General features: G+C 33.8%; 2 protein-coding genes across 4 annotated transcripts; one reads left to right on the top strand and one right to left on the bottom strand.

Moving 5' to 3' along the window:
• The first annotated feature begins 2,182 nt into the window (after positions 1 to 2,182).
• LOC107810697 (uncharacterized) lies at positions 2,183 to 5,238 on the top strand. Of its 3 annotated transcripts, none has more exons than XR_001653710.2 (4): positions 2,183 to 2,497; positions 3,298 to 3,383; positions 3,502 to 4,977; positions 5,055 to 5,238. XR_001653710.2 is itself a non-coding variant. In XM_016635501.2 (3 exons), the coding sequence occupies exons 1-3, from the start codon at positions 2,283 to 2,285 to the stop codon at positions 4,908 to 4,910; spliced, it is 1,710 nt and encodes a 569-aa protein (XP_016490987.1). In that variant the 5' UTR covers positions 2,183 to 2,282; the 3' UTR covers positions 4,911 to 5,238. The 3 variants fall into 3 exon arrangements, 1 of the variants encoding a protein (XP_016490987.1); XR_001653709.2 differs by having other exon boundaries at positions 5,050 to 5,238; XM_016635501.2 differs by having other exon boundaries at positions 3,502 to 5,238.
• Positions 5,239 to 8,116: 2,878 nt separating this feature from the next.
• On the bottom strand, positions 8,117 to 9,216 carry LOC107810696 (zinc-finger homeodomain protein 6-like). Its single transcript, XM_016635500.2, has one exon. The coding sequence runs from the start codon at positions 9,214 to 9,216 to the stop codon at positions 8,281 to 8,283; it is 936 nt and encodes a 311-aa protein (XP_016490986.1). The 3' UTR covers positions 8,117 to 8,280.
• Positions 9,217 to 18,854: the final 9,638 nt, after the last annotated feature.

Here is an 18,854-nt window from a genome sequence, read left to right as displayed (position 1 = left end):
AGATCATTCCCATGAAGTCAAGTAATTTGTGAATACTAACATTTTTCATTTTCAGAGGTTTCACAGGTGAAAGAAATCATCGATACAAGTCGCGATGAGGTTCATATCTATTGACTAATTTTTATTAACTTCAGATTAACTATTTTGGTATTGTTGGTTTTGTACTAAGATTGTAACGTATTTTCAGACCTTATGAAGTAAGTTTTTGTTGTTGATCTTGACATAAAAAGATTAATGCAACAATGTGGAAATATAATTTTTAATAAAATTATTTTTATTAACTTTTGAAAATATTATTGCAATAATTAATGGTTGGTGCTGACCTTTGTAGTTTTACTTGCTTGATTGATGGAATTGTTAGTTGATGGAGAAATAACAATGTGGCTATAAGTTCATAGACTGTTAACTAATTGAAGGAATATGTTAGTGAAATTAAAATTAACTATCAACATACAATTTAAAGACTTAATAGCTTGTGATATATATGTTTTATTATAGATAACTAATAAATTAAAATATTATTACTTTGTAGCTATAACTTGATTGCGTTTGAGCATTTGTTTATGTTTTGTTGGGCCGGTCCATGAAAACAGTCAGAAACAGTCTCCGTGCTATTTTGACCATTACATATGATGGCAGAAGACCGACTTGATCTCCTCCATCATTCGGCAAAGCTTGCTTCTATTTTTGTGGTACATTCTCCTCCTATTCCTCCATAGTTATAGGTGTACGTCACTTTGTGCGAGTGCAAATTACATTGATATTACTTCTTATTTCTTAGGCAGTTGAATTGTTCCTGAAGAAGCTTTGCTATTTGTCATACCTTTACATTATTACTTTTCATTTCTCAGGCACTTGAAATATTGTATTGAAACAAAGCTCTTCTCTCAACTGAAAACTCGATTGGTGGGACCATCCACTTTAACTACTATAATTTACTTCACTAGCTTAAGCTTCATAGTATTGGAGAAGTTCAATTAGTTATTAACAATTGAATTTTTGAGATTGCGACGATTCAGGAAAGAAGAACTAAATCGTGTCGTTCGCCACGCTCAGATAATTGTTTAATTTAATTTATTCAGAAGAATTTTTTGTGTCCTTATTAATTGTGAGAGGATACAAAAATATTATATAAAGTATAGGGGTTGCGTTAGAACTGTAATTTGATGGTTGATGTTCATCAAGTGGATATTCAAAATAAGCTTTATGGTATTCGAATGTCCAAATAAAACCAACCATCAGACCAACCAAGAAGACCACAAAAATAAAGGTATTATTACTAACAAATTATCAGAATCTTCACTGTTTTTATCACAAGTTTTTTGAGGGAAGGGCTCTAGGACGATCGCCATTGAAGGAGATAATTAAAAATTCAAGATAGTATATATTTCTAAGGTTTAAGGAGAGCTAAAATCTAAGGGTTAAAGGGGTACACACGTATACACACACATACATATATATATATGTACACGTAAAGCTTCTTCCCTGCAACTGTGTTGAAAAATTCCATACAAAGTTTAACAACTACCATTAATACTCTCACTTTTTTTTACAGATGATTCAGAGAGCAATTGAGCAATTGAATAAAGAAGACGAATTTTTTGAGAAAACAATATTAAAGTACATTATGACAGTGGAGTGACTTGTCATGGGCTCATATTGCATACTCAAACACCATTTGAGAGACTTATGTCAAAACAGTAAATTGTAGAGACTCATTTGTGTTGTTATAAGGCTTTGTGATGCAATTTATTATTTTATATGTATACTGATAATGCATTTACATGTTCATACAATAATATTATTTATATGCTTCTTTTGTTTATCGTATTTTTAAAGTAATATTTTTGTATGAAAAATTATATTTAAGATTCTTCGCGCGACGCGCACGGATAGTAGTGGTTGAAAAAAACAAAAGAAAGAGTGAAGAAAATAAAATGAAAGAACTTTGACAGATAAATTCGGAAATTTCTTCGCCGGTTGAGAGTGAAATCCTCAAAGCTGTAAGAAAATTACCCACTAAAAATATTCAACGGCAGAGACCTGGTCTTAGCCATTTTTATTACGTGGCAGTAAAACAGAAGACCTCTCTTCACATACATCCACGTCGCTATTTGTCCTCTCTAAAGAACCGCTCTGTCAACTTCCAAAGTTTAAACGCTCTCTTATATATATCTTCATGTTTTACTCTCACCCTTCTGTAATTCGAAAAAACTGAAAATTACGAATAAGAAACTGGAAAGTAGTCTTAATAATAATACAATAATCAGTAAGTATAAAAAATGGGGAAGAGGACAGCATTATTTGTAGTGTCGGTGGTGGGGATGTTGGCCGTGAGCTGGTGTTGGGGAGAGGAGGCGGCGGAGAAAGCAAATATGGCGGCGGGAGAGATGAATAACAAAGGTCAACAGGTTAAGCAAAGTGCTTCTGAAGCAATGGACGATGCTAAAGAGAAGACTGGCTCTTGGGCTGATTGGGTCGCTGGCAAATTCTCACAGTAAGTAAAATTATTTCCAACTTACTCTTTGTCATTCTTCTTTGAGGAAGTGGTTCCGTACAAATGTTGGTTACTTTATATCTGCTGTGACATTGTCTAGGCTTATAGACGGACCATTTAGATTTTAATTAGACATTAATTATCTTTTAAAAAATTAATTCCTGTAATTATACACTGTACTTCCTGGAGTCTCAAAGCATTCGATATAGAACTGCTTTTCAACTTCTCGAGATGACCCGTAATAACTTACGTAAGAGTGAGAGACATAATGAATCAATTGTCAACCTTTTAGAAGGGTTAAACTAAATTGCAAGGGCAAATGACGACCTGGCCTCTTATAAAAATTAGAACTTTTGATAAAAAAATTTATCAAACAAATTGCTTTGGGGGGGGGGGGGGGAGACTAACATTTATTTCATCTTTTTAAAATAGATCGGAAAATATCGAAACAAGGGGTCAGCAGAGATCAACTTATTTCAATTTTCATTTCATTTATTAATCGGAAAAGTCTTAAGAGTGTTAAAAAAATTTGAAAAATGAAAGAACTAACTCAAATATGCCAATAATCTGAGAGAAGGTTTATAAAATTAAATGGGCTATGCGATTTATCGTTAGGTACTCACTGTTACAAAGTAAACGTAGGTTCCTTCAGGTCGAATGACCTATATGTTTTTTCAATATTTTGAAACAACACATACGTAACTAGGTGCATTGCATTCGATGAATCAACCATTGCTAAATTGTTGTTCGCAAGAGACTGCTCTAAAAGATTTGCGGGATTTATTCACCCTTATTTTCAGGTGTCAAGACGAGGCCCAAGGATTAATGGATAAGGCTAAGGATACCGCATCAAATGCAAGAGATTCCATAAATACTGCAGCACATGGTAATTTTTCCTCTTGAATTCAAAGCTTTAGTGAAGCCGAGGGAATGAGCTCAGCTACTTCCTTACCTTGTAGTACGTTGAAAGAATTACTACTAATACTCAGCGTTTTTCTATGCAGGAACCCAAAAGTATGGTTCTCAAAAGGCCAGTGAAATGGCTGACATGGCATCCGACAAATATGGTGATGCTAAAAATCTTGCTTCCGAGAAGGCCAATCAAGCTATGGATGCAGCTGCAGATACCACTCGTCACGCCAGTGAAAGAGGAAAAGAAAATGCATATGACGCTTATGCCTATGCATCGGAGAAAACTGGTAAAGCCACAAACATGGCTACCGATTTCGCCAAAGATAAAGCTCATGATGCTTATGCCTCCGCATCTGCTAAGGCAGGTCGAGCCACTAACGTTGCTTCTGATATGGCTGCTGACGCCAAAGAAAGAGCCAAACATAAAGCTTTTGATGCCAATGATTTTGCCAAAGAGAAGGCTCATGATGTTTATGCCTCGGCATCTGATAAGGCAGGTCGAGCCACTAACATTGCTTCAGATATGGCTGCTGACGCCAAAGAAAGAATTAAAGATAAGGCTTATGATGCCCATGATTTTGCCAAAGAGAAAGCTCATGATGCTTATGCCTCCACATCGGATAAGGCAGGTCGAGCCACAAACATTGCTTCAGAGATGGCCGCTAACGCCAAAGATAAAGCTTATGATGCCAAAGATTTTGCCAAAGAGAAGGCTCATGATGCTTTTGCCTCGGCATTGGATAAGGCAGGTCGAGCCACAGACGTTGCTTCAGATATGGCCGCTAGCGCCAAAGAAAGAGCCAAAGATAAAGCTTATGATGCCAATGATTTTGCCAAAGAGAAAGTTCACGATGCTTATGCTACCGCATCGGATAAGGCAGGTCGAGCCACAAACATTGCTTCAGATATTGCCGCTGACGCCAAAGAAAGAGCCAAACATAAGGCTTATGAGGCCAGTGATTTTGCCTCTGAGAAGGCGCACGATGCAGTAAATGCAGCTTCCGAAATGGGTAGTTCAGCTAAAGAGAAGGTTAAGGATAAAGCTTATAATGCCTATGGTTTTGCAAATAACAAAGCAGGTCAAGCAATGGAAAAGGCTTCAGACATGGCCGGTGATGCCAAAGAAATTGGTAAAGACAAAGCTTATGATGCTTATGGATATGCATATGACAAGATGGACCAAGCAAGGGACGGGGCTTCTAACATTGCTGGTAATTCAAAAGACACTATGAAAGCCAAAGCATCCGATGCATCATATGATTTTGCCTCCGGTAAAGCGGATAAAACCATACGAATGGCTACTGATAGAGCCAACGATGCGAAAGAGAAAGCATTTGATGGATATGAGGGTGCGAAATCAAAGGCTTATGAAACTTATAGGTCTGCTAAGCATAACATGAATGAACAAGTCAAGGATAAGTATGAAACTGCAAAAGAGAAGGCTTCGGAAGCTACAGGCAAAGTTGGAGCAAAGATGAGAAGTGGCGGTAAAGAATTATGAGCAATTTAGTACAATTAACAGCCCCTGAAATTAAAGGAAATCTCACATGCAAAGAGGTTCCTATTAGGTGAGTGGCTTAGATTTCACTATTGTTTTCTTCTTTTTTATTTTTTGGTTACCTATTCTTTTTAATTTGTAGGACAGATGAAATTCTTGACCAACTCAATTCCGCATGGTCATCGCTTAGGTTATTACTTAGTTAATAAAGAGAATATGTCATTGCAAAAGTGAACACGCTGCACGCATGCTAACAAAGCTGAAATTTTTTTTGTACCAAATGTAAAATCTTAGTACTGTGTTGAAAATGCTGTTACTATCGTTGAATTTCTGTAGTACTGTGCGACAATTCTATCATTTCAAATTAAGACATACTGAATGATAAGACCTATGCGTAGATATTGATCAGACGTGTCATTGTAGGATGACCCAGGAACTGTTCCACAGTCACGTTTCGGATAGGAATGAAAGACCTTCTAAAAGGGAGCCTCCTACGATATCTCCACTCATATTTGACCTTTTTAAAAGGAACTTTCAATAACCCGTAGATGCTAAGGGCTTTAATAAGCGCTTATTTTCTTGACGCCTATAGATAATGAATTCAAATTTCACACTTAATTGAGTAGTAAAATTTCTATTACACTTCCTGTGGCTCTCGGGAAGTTTTATTTTGTGTCTCATGCAACTTACACTAGTTGTATGAGGCTCCTTTTTGTCTCACAAATTTGTGGACCCCAATCTTACACTTTTGGGTCCACAAAACTGTGAGACAAAAAGGTTGCCTCATACAACTGGTATCAGTTGTATGAGACACAAAATAAAATTTTCAGTGGCTCTCCGAGCTGGAAAACTCCACGTTATCAATGCAATTTTCTTTTCGAGAATTCATGTTTTATATCTTATACGAAGATTGTCTAAAATAAAAAGTTGTGTATGTACTAGAAATGCTTGGATAATTAGCAAATAGAAGAAAGAAGAAAAGAAAAAACTTCTGATAGAAGCTCTTAAAATGACAGATGTATCATATGATGCGTTTATGTAAATAAAAAAATGTCTCGACTGAAGTAAAATGTCTGATAGAAGCTCTTAAAGATCTTGACAGAAGTAAAAGACAAAATTTATGATAATTCTTTCTAACTTCAATTTAAGGTTCATTTAATAAAAATACTTTACTAATTAGGGAAGTAATGTCTTGATTTTAGTGTCATTCCTACATAACAATCAGTCAATCACTATATATATTATTATTCATCTATAACATCTGTTATAATCTTGTATAACTACGAGTTTTGCCGGATGATGGCTTGATCTAATTTAAGTTATTTTTTCTCTTTTATTGTGTACCTGTTCATGTGTAGTGTTAATATTAACAACAGTCGGTTCAGTGTGTGACTATTCAAATTGAATTACTCATACTCCGTTTGACTACTAATTGCATTTTACATGTAGAGAGGAGATGAAAACATAGAATGTTTTCATTGTAAACTACATTACTATAATGGAAAAAGCAGTGTCAAAGTAGGAGAGGCAAACGGGCGGGTCGGGTAGGATATGGTTCGGGTCGAAAATGGGTAATGAAAAAACGGGTAAATTATCCGATCCAACCCATATTTAATACGAATAAAAAACGGGTTAACCGACGGATAATATGGGTAACCATATAATCCATGACTTCTTGCATATGATCATTTTTTAGAGAATTCTTAGTCTCCCTAACTTGAGGAACCCCCAATTTGAGGCTTGATAAATGTAAAAGTTAGACTCATTGGTTATCCATTGGTTAACCATTAGTTATCCATTTTCTTAATGGATAATATGGTTCTTATCCATAGTTGACTCGTTTTTAAAAAATTCATTATCCAACCCATTTTTTAATGGATAATACGGGTAGTTAACTGTTTTCTTTTAACCATTTTGTCACCCCTAATGTCAAGATACTAGTGTATAGCACCCCTAGTTTGTGAACAAATACTTTGAAACACCCAAACTTAAAAGTCTAAGAAACAATTTGGGAGTAGGTGAAATAAATCATCGAGTTCATTCAATGGATTGCTTATGGAACTGAAAACTAATTAATGTTCTTGAGAATAACAGTACGTACATATATCCTCTTTTTGCTGAAAGAGTTAGTAGGTTTCATTAATACCTGCTGTTCTGTGACTATTTCATGTATAAGCAGTTTCTTTTGTCGTCCGAGTGATATATTATATCTATGATCTATCTATAGAGATATGGATACTTAATATGCGGAAGTAGTAGAGACTAATAAGTTTTACTGTTGTATCATAATAATGTCACCATGGCTTTGGTCTTATGTTCACCAGCCATTTACTGGCATGGTTTGGTTCCTTTTTTTGACGTAAGGATTCTGGGATATAGGGTCTTATATACCAGTTCATTGTGGGTTGATGAATTAATGCACCAAATTATCTATTATAAGTACAAGGCTCAAGCACTATGATAGTAGTTTTTAATCATGTATTGAACTTCCAATAATTACCTACGAAGGCATAGTTTGCAAGCTTTACTATATTGTAATTTTCATTGCAACAGCTATTACCGCATAAAATCCCCAGTCCGAAAGTCATAGAATTGTCTTTTTTTCAGTATAAGAGACTGCAAATTAGATCCTTTCTTTTTTCTCATTCTCGTCTCACTTATACTAATTGAAACTGGTCGATGAAGAAACAACGATATTCTCCTTCAAATTAAGAATACCGCAAGTAACCTAAATGAGAGGGGTAATACACTCCTAGTCCTGGCAATTGTATGTTTGTTTGATTTGTCTTCTTATTTCCGTGATAGGAGCTGATTGATATGTGGACAACACAATAACAGAAAAAACAAAACATAAAAAGCGGGACTGATTAGAAAGCCAACTAGCAACCCCAATTTAATGCACAGAAAGGGGAATTATTTTGAGACTTTTGGATCTAACTTATAAAAAGGAGTAAACCTTGGATCAATTTCTAGTTAGATTCTAAATTACTAGGATTAGCTGATACTACTAACCTATGCGCTCGGATTTTCCGAAAATGTTACTGGGTGTGTGTCGGATTCTCCAAAAATAGTGCATTTTTGGAGGATGATTCGACACGGGTGCAATAATGCTTTGGAGAGTCCGCGCAACATAACTACTAACAACATAAGGTAGATAAATTTACTAAATTCCTTCATTGTATGCTTGAACGGGGAAAGACAAAGACTAATAAACACTGAACAGTCCGGCCTTTGAAGCTGCTAATTAGAGTTTAGAAATTGTGCGATCAAAGAATTAATTATTTGCCTAAACTCTTCCTAATCAGATTTATGCACAAAGAAATAAGTCTCTAATGAGTCTAATTTAATCAAATACGGGGTTTGCAGTCTTGCCTTAAGTTTGTTTCCTCTTGATAGCTTGTTTGCAGTTGTGCATAAATACCTTAAACACTTGTCTCTTCACGCCCACTTCGTTACAGAACTGCTGCACTTCTTGCTCATCTTGTTTCTGAATCCTCCATTCCAGCTTCTCAGCAAATTCTTGCATTTTCTCCTTCTGCTGTTGAGTGAATTTCGTTCGAAATCTCTTCTTTGACACCGAAAAAGCACAAGGTTGAATCACCCCTTGTCCTCCGGCGTTCGAGTGAAACATGTTCAGATCTTCACTCGATGATTCAGCCGGAACTCCGGTGTTCCCTCCGAAGTTCATCATCACTGGTGGCATCGGACCTCTAGAATAGTTGTGAGAGTACTTATGATGGTGTTGCTGCTGCGGCGGAACTGGAAGAGAAGGCGGAGTCTGGATGTGTACACGGTGGCTGTTGCTATTATTTCTATACACACCAGCTGTTTGTAATTCGTCCTCAGTCTCTTTCCGATGGAAATTGCGGTGGCAATCACAAGCTGCACATTTCAGGTATTCTGGGGTTCCTTCTTCTCCACTTGGCATGAATTCTCCGCAACCATCGAGGACATGTCCTCCCAAGCTTGCCGCATGATTCTTGAGACATTCTTTGTATCGGATGGAGCTGTTCCTGTCGCTTGCTGAGGTTGTCGATTGTTGTCGAAGCTGTGCTGCAATAATAGTCGGATCTGGATCTGAATTTGGAGTAAGATTATGCTGATGATCTAGGGTTTGGTTAGGACTGAATATGGTATTTCCATGGCTAATTTGTTCATTTCTTGTTCTATCTGGTAGACTTGAAACTATAGGAGCAGTGGGGAGTTTGGCTGCAGCAAAGGGTGTTGATTCTTGCTGGTTGAGGTGAGATGAATTAAAACCGATACAATTGGGCATGCCCATATCCTTGTCTTGACCTGTGTGTTCCATAAATCCTAGTATCTGAAATGACTCTGATCTTAGACTTCACCTTCTGGTAATCTGTCCTAACTTAGAAGAAATATCTTCTCAACTCTTTTAGAAAAAAACTCAGTAATATATCATAATTGAAGAACTAATCACTTGAGTGATCTAAGACTTGTCATTTCACCCTATAAAGTGGACATTTTTAGTGCTAACTCCTCAGTTCTCACTAATTCCCTATACGTAAGCTAATTTAAGACGCTGAGAAATGGAGAAAAGATTGACCCAATGACTTGGTTAGCTAGGTAGTACGGAGTACTATTCAGAGATGGGGTAATTTCTAGAAAATTGAGAGGGACCCCTTTCTAAATTAAACAGCCGGTCAACAAGTAGTAAAACTAGATTTTGAAGTCACTGACAGTAAACATCAGAGATTAATTGATTAAAGGGACATGATTTAGAATAATCAATAAATACTAGACTAATTAGCAGTATTCTTTATCTGCTTAGATGGATTAGCAACATATATTTGAAGAAAAGATGCAATCTTAAAGTTATCAAAGAGGGGAAAGCACGAGGGTTGGAAGCCAAAAGAATAATTAACGAGGAAAGATGGTCTTGCTGTCTCCTTAGAGGCATCAACCAAGAAACCACACTTGAGAAGGAGGCAGTGGAAATAGTTTTGTAGCTAAAGAAAGAGTAATGAGTGACGACTTGCCATAAGATAGTGATGAAAGTAAGACTTACTCCACTAAACAACCGACAAAGTCATGTTCGTCCTCTTCTGCAGCCTGCACACTGGTCCAACAATGTCATTATTGGCTTAGCTTTTTTTCAGTATGTCAGAATTTAAAAAACCGGAAAACGTGGAATATAGAGGAGAGCTAGATGAATACAATGGTGATGTGACTTAACTATGGTCCCTGGAAATCGTCCTGTGATCGGTATAAATTCTTTTCAAAACGTGATTTAATTTCAAGAATCTAGAAACTAGATGAGGCTTACACCCGTAAACAAGATAAGACAAAATGGTTAATCAAAACAATTAGGCGGCCAATTCATTGATTATATGCTGGTTAAAAAAGAGAATAGTATTGGGGTCTTTTTGGTACTGTACGTAAGTGTGGAAAAATAAAGTGGGGATATTATATATGGTCCACGGTAAAGCAAAGCAGCAATTTGTTCCCGTTAGTGTGTGTGTCAGATGTTACACACACACACAAAAAAAAAAAAAAAAATCTCTCTCCAAACCTTGTTATCAAGAGAATCTGTTAGAGATTTGCCTTTAGTTTTCTGAATGATAGTAATGTTACTGTTTCCACAAGCACAGCGGCATCTGTTTTGGTATTCCAAGTGAGAACATTAGTAAAGGAAGAAAAATGAGGGAGAAGAAAACATCTGGAGTATATTTGTTTTCTAATATTGTCCGACTGTGATAATCTGAAGCAAAAATTAGTGAACACGGCTAATGCATATATTTTAGCAAACATAATGCTCCCTCAGTTTCAATTTAGATAATATATTTTCCCCATTAGTCCGTTGCAAGAATGAAACTTTTTACAATTGGAAATAATTCAACTTTAAAGTTTTCATTTTACCCATTTTAACATTAATGAGAAGTTTTTATAACGACGCAAATGTCATATCCCAACAAAGCTTCTACCCCTATAAGCTTTTAAAATTATAAGTTTTAAAAGTCTTCTTTTTTTTCTTAAATTTTGTGTTGAGTCAAACTAGCTTATCTAAATCGAAGAAGGTAATAAAATTATCATTCAGGATAAAAATAAAAAAAAAAATAAAAAAGGTAACTGTACATTTAAAATTTCCTCTATTGGACCTCAAACGAATTTGTAGAATGTTCAACTGGTCATTTGGCGACAATATATTTTCTGGCATTGTAGAGATAAAACACTCAACCTAGCTGATAGTTAGTTAGAAGCTGGAAATGGGAGAGAGAGAATAAAATATAATTTCTGTAATTGTTGCTTTTGATTATCTGTAGCACGGTAGGGGTATACATAGGTCGAGTTGGATCGGATTTTACAATTATCAAACCAAACCAATTGTGTCGGGTTATTAAATCTAAAGACCAAACCAAACCAATAAAACTCGGATTTTTCACTCTCGGGTTTTTCGGGTTTTTTCCGACAAAATCTTCGTAGAACAGAACATATAAATTGTGCTCAAAATATTTCTTTAATCCTAGTAAGATACAACTATATAAAGTATTTTCCAAGAAAGTAATACAAAATGTGAGATGTGTCATGGCATTATCCTAAAATATTCAACAATAAAGACAATAAAATTATGTAATATAAATATTGCTAATTAAAAAGTCATAATAAAAATAAACATATCTAAAAGTACTAAGTCATGCTAAAATAAGTAGACCAATAAGGGAATATTAATTACATGACTAAACATTAAAGAAAAAATAAAAATAGGTTATGCATTTTTATCTAAATTATTGCAAATCAAAAAATAGATATTCAATACATTCTCGTTTGTAGTATTGAATTGAATGTCTTCTGTTAGCATTAGTATTGATTTGATTTGATTTGATTTGAGCTTTTGTTAGTATTATTTAATTTATTAATGTTAATGGCTATAAAACTTATTGGAACATTTAAAAGTTCTAAGTCCAACCTTGAAATAATACCTTAAAAGATAAAATTATGAAAAATTTAAAGAAATATTTATAAATTACATCACAATAAGTATATTTATATATTAAATATATCTAAAATTTCTATATATGTAATGTCGGGTTGGTTTGGTTTCGATTTGACTTTCTTTAATTAAAATCAAACCAAATCAGTTATGGTCGGATTTTTTTTCCAACATCAAACCAAATCAAATCAAACTGTAGTCAGGTTTTTTTTTTATTTGACTCGGATTATCGAGTTGGTGCAGTTTATCGGTTTCTCTTGTACTGGCATCACTGCATCACCGTCCAATTGAAACTTTAGGGAAGATTATATTATTAGACTTACTGAAAGTAGTATACTAACAATAAAGCGTCCAGGATTACTGTTTGTACCTTTTTCTTGTTTTAACCAATTAAATAAGTAATCTTTAGTCCATCCAGTTTAATCATTGATGATTGGAGCTTTTGTTCCTAAAAACGAAAAGAAAAACGATTAGTTTAATTGCTCTGAAGACACCTCTTCTCTTGATTGCTGGAACAAGTTCCAACTGGTTCCTTGTTTAACTAATGTCGGATTAGGGTTACAATTATTAAACTAAGATAAGGATCTTAGTCATTAATTAATTTAATTAGTACAACTAGTAGGTTCCTATGGATAAACGTGGCAAAACCCTAGCCATTTTATCACGACTTTTCTACGATATTTTACGACAAATTTTCAATTCCTTGCATGATACTTCTCAACCGTGTCTCCTAGACCGGAAGTAGAAGAGTAAATTTGTACTAGTACAATAATTAAAGGGGTGCTAACTTCTTTTATTTTTAATTTTGTGGACTTAAAAGGTAGTTAATAAAATTGAGAAAGCTCTATCATAATTGTGTTGGAATTAGCCCCACTGCCAATTTCAGGAAAAAAGGTATTTTTTTAAAATAAAAAAAAAGTTTATGCAAATACGTAGAAATTTTGCTTGGTTAATTGTAATTTTTTTATGGAGATTTTTGAATCGCTATTTTAACAAACTAAGAGCTTTAATTTTAAAAACACTCTAAAACTACTTATTCATAGATTTTGGGGAAAATATGCAAAAAATTAACTAAAACTAGTACTTACTACGGGTTTTGAATTTCTAGACGAAATCTAGGAAGGAAAAAAAAAAAAGGAAAAGTAAACGCCACCTAAATATAAATTCGTAATACTGTATTCCCGTTGTTTCTCAATATTATTCTGTCAAGTTTGGCCGAAATGAGAAATGGATCTTTATGCCTGTTCAGGAGTAAGAGTCAACAGGACATGTCAACGTGTTCTCCTGTGATTGGTCAATGTGGCGGTGTCTGTGGCCGTCTTTAACATTGCACTGTGTTAATTACTCCTCGTTTCATATTATATGAGATAATTTGACTTGGCACGAAATTTTAGAAAAAAAAAGAAGTTTTTTAAAATTTGTGGTCTTAAAAGCTTAAGGGGTAAAAAGTTTGTGGGGTCATAATATTTGTATGGCTATAAAAGCTTCTCATTAAGGGTAATATGAAAGTTTAAAGTTGAATTATTTCTAAATTTAGAAATGTGTCATTTATTTTGGAACAGACTAAAAAGGAAAGTACCTCATATAATATGAAATGGAGGGAGTACTTAATTTGATGAAAAAGCTCTTCTATTAATTTATTACATCAAGTTTTCTTTCCTTCCAACCCATAAATATATAATGGATCATTATAATAAAGTAACTAAATAAATCCAAATGCCTTTATTGCAAATGTATAAATGTCTTCTTTGTAATGTATTGAAGTGGGGGCAACAGCTTCTTCATTAAAAAAAATTCTGTCAAAGAATTAATTAGAAGCAAACTTGAATGGTGATCGTTTAGTCTAATTGAGTGGAATATTTTCTCTTTTATCTCAAAATGGGAGTTGAGCTATAGTATTTTTATATATACCTAAAATTTTTGGTAAGTGATATTAATATTTAAAGAAGTGAACAAATAAATAAATTTTTACAAGGACAAGTGATGTCTCTTTTTATATTTATATCTAATATTTTTATTTTATTTATTATTTATACATATATTACAAAAGGTAAAAATCGACAAAGCGGTGATACCGCTTCAAGCAGATGCCTACGCCCCGAGTATTACCGGTATAATACTTAAAGTTGAAAAGCTAAAAAAGTAGAGTGGGTGCATGTAATGTTGGTAATGACACTTCCTAAGACATTATACAGCAAATTAAGGAAGTTTACTTCATATACTATATCGTATAGTATGTACAGTAGTGGTTTGTGTGTTTGGTTGACTTGTATCGGTTTTGTCAGGGGTGTTCATCGGTCGGTACGGTACGGTATTTAAAAATTTCGATTCGATATTTTCGGTATTCGGTTTGTTAAAATCCTATACCATTATCGTACCAAATTAAATTCGGTATGGTTCGGTTTTTCTCTTTTCGGTTTCGATTTATTCGATTCGGTAACTTCGGTTTATTCGGTTTGAATACTAATTAGTGCATAGAGCTATAGACTCTAATATTCTTAATTAAAGTACTCAAAAATACAAAACTGAAAATGTTTGTTGACAAAAAATTTGTCCAAAACTAGCAAAATCGACCCAAATAGAGAAAATTGTACATAAAAGAATATTTGATCATTAGAAATGTCTTGTTACTTGTATAGAGTTAATTGATGAACTTAGAGAATAAAAAAAAGTAAAATTTTAGATTTTTATATTTATGTTATAATTGATAATATATGTTTTGTGTAATAAAATATATATATTTCGGTACGGTATCGATATTTCGGTATTTTATTTTAAAATATCAAATATTATACCTAATACCAAATTTTTATTTAAACTAAATACCATATCAAATATCAAAATACCGTATACCAAATATCAAAAAAATTTATTTCGGTACGGTAATTTGATATTTACCAAATTATGCACAGCCTTAGGTTCTGTTGGCGAACAAATTCTGTGATACTAGGTTGATGAAAAGTTGGAAGCAGCTGTCCGAAAATAGATAGCAACTAGAGAATAATATACGAACTCTCGAAGTGTAAACAAAAATGGGATCACTACCTATGAGGAAACTGTAATTAATTAGGTAAATGCTTCACTTTCGTGACAGGTACTAGAGGAAACTGGATAGCAACTCGAGAAAGGAATGCCATAGGTACTAACAAGAAAAATGGATTGAAAACATAATATGGGGTACAATATTGGGTAAATCAAGAATTGAAATGAGTTTATTTCTGATCCCATAATATGACGGATCTTAATTCTAATTCAATTACAAATGCTAATTCAAGAAGAAGATTGCATCGCCTAAAATCATAGACCAAAGGATTACAGTATCGATGTGGGATATCCAACCGTACCATATCAAATTGAAGTGACATTTTGAGTGCGTTTGGTAGGAAGGAAAATGTTTTTCTAAAAAATGTTTTCTTGGAAAATGACTGGTTTTATCATTTATTTTTTCATATTTGGTTGGTGAGTGAAAAAAAAAATTCGAAAAATATTTTCTAGCATGTGTTTAGACTTTAGAGAGTAGAAAATATTTTTTAGAAAAATAATTTTTTATGCTACTTTCTTTACCCCTCCCCCCCTTCCCCCAAATCTCCATGTTTCTTGTTCATTATCCTCTTACACCCCCCCCCCCCCCACACACACACACACATCCACTCAACGTTATCAGGACTCTATTTTCTTTAAGAATTTAATTATTCTTTTAAAAAATTACAGAAACCCAAAAAGGACTAATGTGCTGTTTTACTTTTTCAATAAAAAACTATTGTAATTTGTGCTACATAACTAAAAAAAGTACTTTTTTGTTGAAATGATAGAAGATACTTTTTACTACTTGATTTTGTTGAAATGAAAGAAAATATTTTTCTACATCATGAACATAAAGTATTTTTTTGTTGAAATAAAAGAGATATTTTTTACTATATATACTACATCATTTTGTTGAAATGAAAGAAAATACATTTTCTACATCATGAAAAGAAAATACATTTTCTACATGTTGAAATGAAACAAAATACTTTTTTTATATCATGAAAAAAACTCATTTTGTTAAAATAAAAATAGGAAGTACTCTACCTACAATATGAAAAGAAAGTATTCATAATAATATTTCTTTTTAGCGTTGGGGCAGCATGGGTGGGGTAGGAGTGGGGTGGGCGGGATAGGTGTGGGGGTTGGGGGAATGGGAAATAGGGTGGGGCCTGAATAAGAGTTTTGGAAAATATTTTCCCTTCTCTTGATAGGGAAAATATTTTTTATCTAATTGGAGGAAAATGAGTTCATGAGGAAAAATATTTTCCAAAACATTTAAGCCAACCAAACATGACAAAATTGAAGAATATTTTCTTTCGTACCAAACACACCCATCGTATCAAACTTTTAAGAAAGAACCAATACATTCAAAATTAGGGGTGTTCAAACCGAACCGGAAAACCGCACCAAACCGATTAAAAAACCCGACTAGGTTTGGTTTGACTTGGTTTGGTATTGAATAAAAAAAACCGAACCAAACGGACATATAAATATATAAATTCTGTTTATATGTTTAAGAGTTTATAGTGATTTTTCTTTAGAACATGTAGAAATATTTGGGATCCTCTCATGTATTAACCCTGAAAGCATAAATTAACGAAAAATTATTGTTAGACGACTAAGAAAATAACTATCATGTGTTACTAAAAAAATTCTGCTATTAGAATATTTTAATAGATCATATGTTTGTCAATTTTTTCCATATTTACTAAACGTATATTCACTTATCAAAGTTTTATCTATAATTTTAACAAAGTAAGATTGAAGTAATATTCATGTAACAAAAAAAACCCGAAAAAAACCGAACCAATCCAAATCGATATAGTTGGTTTGATTTGGTTTTGATAAAAACCGAACCAACCCGGTCCATGTACACCCCTATTCAAAATAAACTAAAGAAATTGTCGTCCATATATTGATTTGGATCTAGCTTAAGACAATGGGTAAGTTAGTTATATTTTTTTCAAGAACAGATCAGTTAGACTAGATATCAATTGGAGCACTTTGCTAACTTAAATTAGTTTTGGGTTAAAACTATATATGAAGAATAGTTTGACATTGACGAAACGAAAAATTGCAGATATTTTTACCACGAAAAACTTTGATTCCATATTTGTGAGTCTTCTTTTCGGTTGTCAAATACGATAAATTAATACTAGTATATATCATCATAAGACTTACAATCATTTGATCAAGTTGTCATGGGAGGAAAAAAGATCCTCAGTTCAATTTTTTTGGATAAAACAGAGGAGTTTCTAGTTAATGCTCCAATGCAACACAGAAAAAGCTAGAGAGATACATACATACATATATATGTACATATATGTATATATACATGTATTTCTTAAAGCTCTTTCGCTTTGGGTGAACTACTATATACTCCATCTCTTACCATTTTTGCGATATGGTTTATCTTGATACGTAGTTAAGATAAAAAAAATTGTGAAACTTGTGGTCTATAATACACCATAATATTTGTATAGCTACAAAACAATTTGAATTTTTTTATCTTAAATATGTCATAATTTTGTGCGACTATAAAAAGACTTTAAAAAAAAATTAAAATTAGTTGTTCTCAAATATATAAATATATTGTTCTCTTTTTAACATACTACTCAGGAAATAGTAGTACTATTACATGAAACGGAAGGAGTACAAGCGATGATATCTTAAAAAGGGTAAAAAGGCCTAGTCCAGGAGGGGCAAAACAAATTAAAGGAGGTCAGGCAAAATCTAATGGAGATTATGGTCAAGTCACATCACTAGCTGCACGCCTGCTACTCCCAAAAAGCAAAAAGACTTATGAGTAGCAGAGATTAGTGGAGTCTGCATTATGGTGAACAGAACTGGGTTCCAACCAAACACACACACAGAGAACTGAAAATGTGCTATTTACTCTCCACAACAACATCTCACGTAGGAGGTTTGGCAGACCTCGTATGCTGTTAATCACATTTACGATTAACCCCATGTTCTCTATAAATAAAGGGGAGGAGGGGAAATAGATTTGAAAAAGAAAGAAAGAAAGAAAGAAAAAGGAATGGTGCAACTACTGTGCTAACAAAACCAAAGGGAAGTTTCATAAGGTAATGTTGATGTTTGTCTGCGGAATTGTTTTGTTAAAGATATGTTAGAATACTCAAGATTGTTACTAGTAGTATTTTTCATGTTAGAGAAAGATAGTAACAAAACTAATTTGGTATTATTTAAATGTTAAAGACGACAGATATTGTTATGGTCAAAGTAATATTGTTTCTTTTTACCTAAAATACGCATATATATGTCACTGTGATATCAACACTCGGAAAAATCAATCTAAAGACAGCAACCCCTTTTCTGTGCTAAAGGACTACTTGTTTGACCAAAAAAGAAGAAGATAGAGGGTAAATCCTAGTTAAGGATAATTAATTCTAGATTTGAGATAAATAATATGAATAGAAAAACATAACTGAGTATTAAATGGCAATAAAATGTAAATAAAGGAAAAGATTCACCCAATCTTGAGTGAGGCGGATCCTCTTTCATTCGATAAAGATGAATGATAGACAAATACAAGAACCTTAGAACCCTCTTTGGATCTGATGGAGGATATGAGATCACAGATCCTCTAATCCCTTTATAGAGATGTGTTTATTTATTTTCTAAAGAGAGAGTCTACCCCCCTTGGGAAGTCCTCTCTTCCTATTTATAAGGGGTATCCCTAGAAACCCTAAAAAGTACAATTAGAGGGAATATCCAGTAGAATATTCCCTTTGAGGATTCCAAAGCAAACTAGCTGTTACATATATCTTTACTGCTTGACCTCGACCTTATTGATCACTACTCGACCTCGGCCTTATTGATCACTACCCGACCTCGGCCTTATAGATCACTGCCCGACCTCGGCCTTATAGATCACTGCTCGACCTCGGCCTTATAGATCACTGCTCGACCTCGGCCTTATAGATCACTGCCCGACCTCGACCTTA

Source organism: Nicotiana tabacum, chromosome 3 (genome assembly GCF_000715075.1).
Source record: "Nicotiana tabacum cultivar K326 chromosome 3, ASM71507v2, whole genome shotgun sequence".
Taxonomy (NCBI): Eukaryota; Viridiplantae; Streptophyta; class Magnoliopsida; order Solanales; family Solanaceae; genus Nicotiana; species Nicotiana tabacum.
Note: the sequence above shows the minus strand (reverse complement) of the source record. Positions and strands in the feature narration are given on the sequence as shown.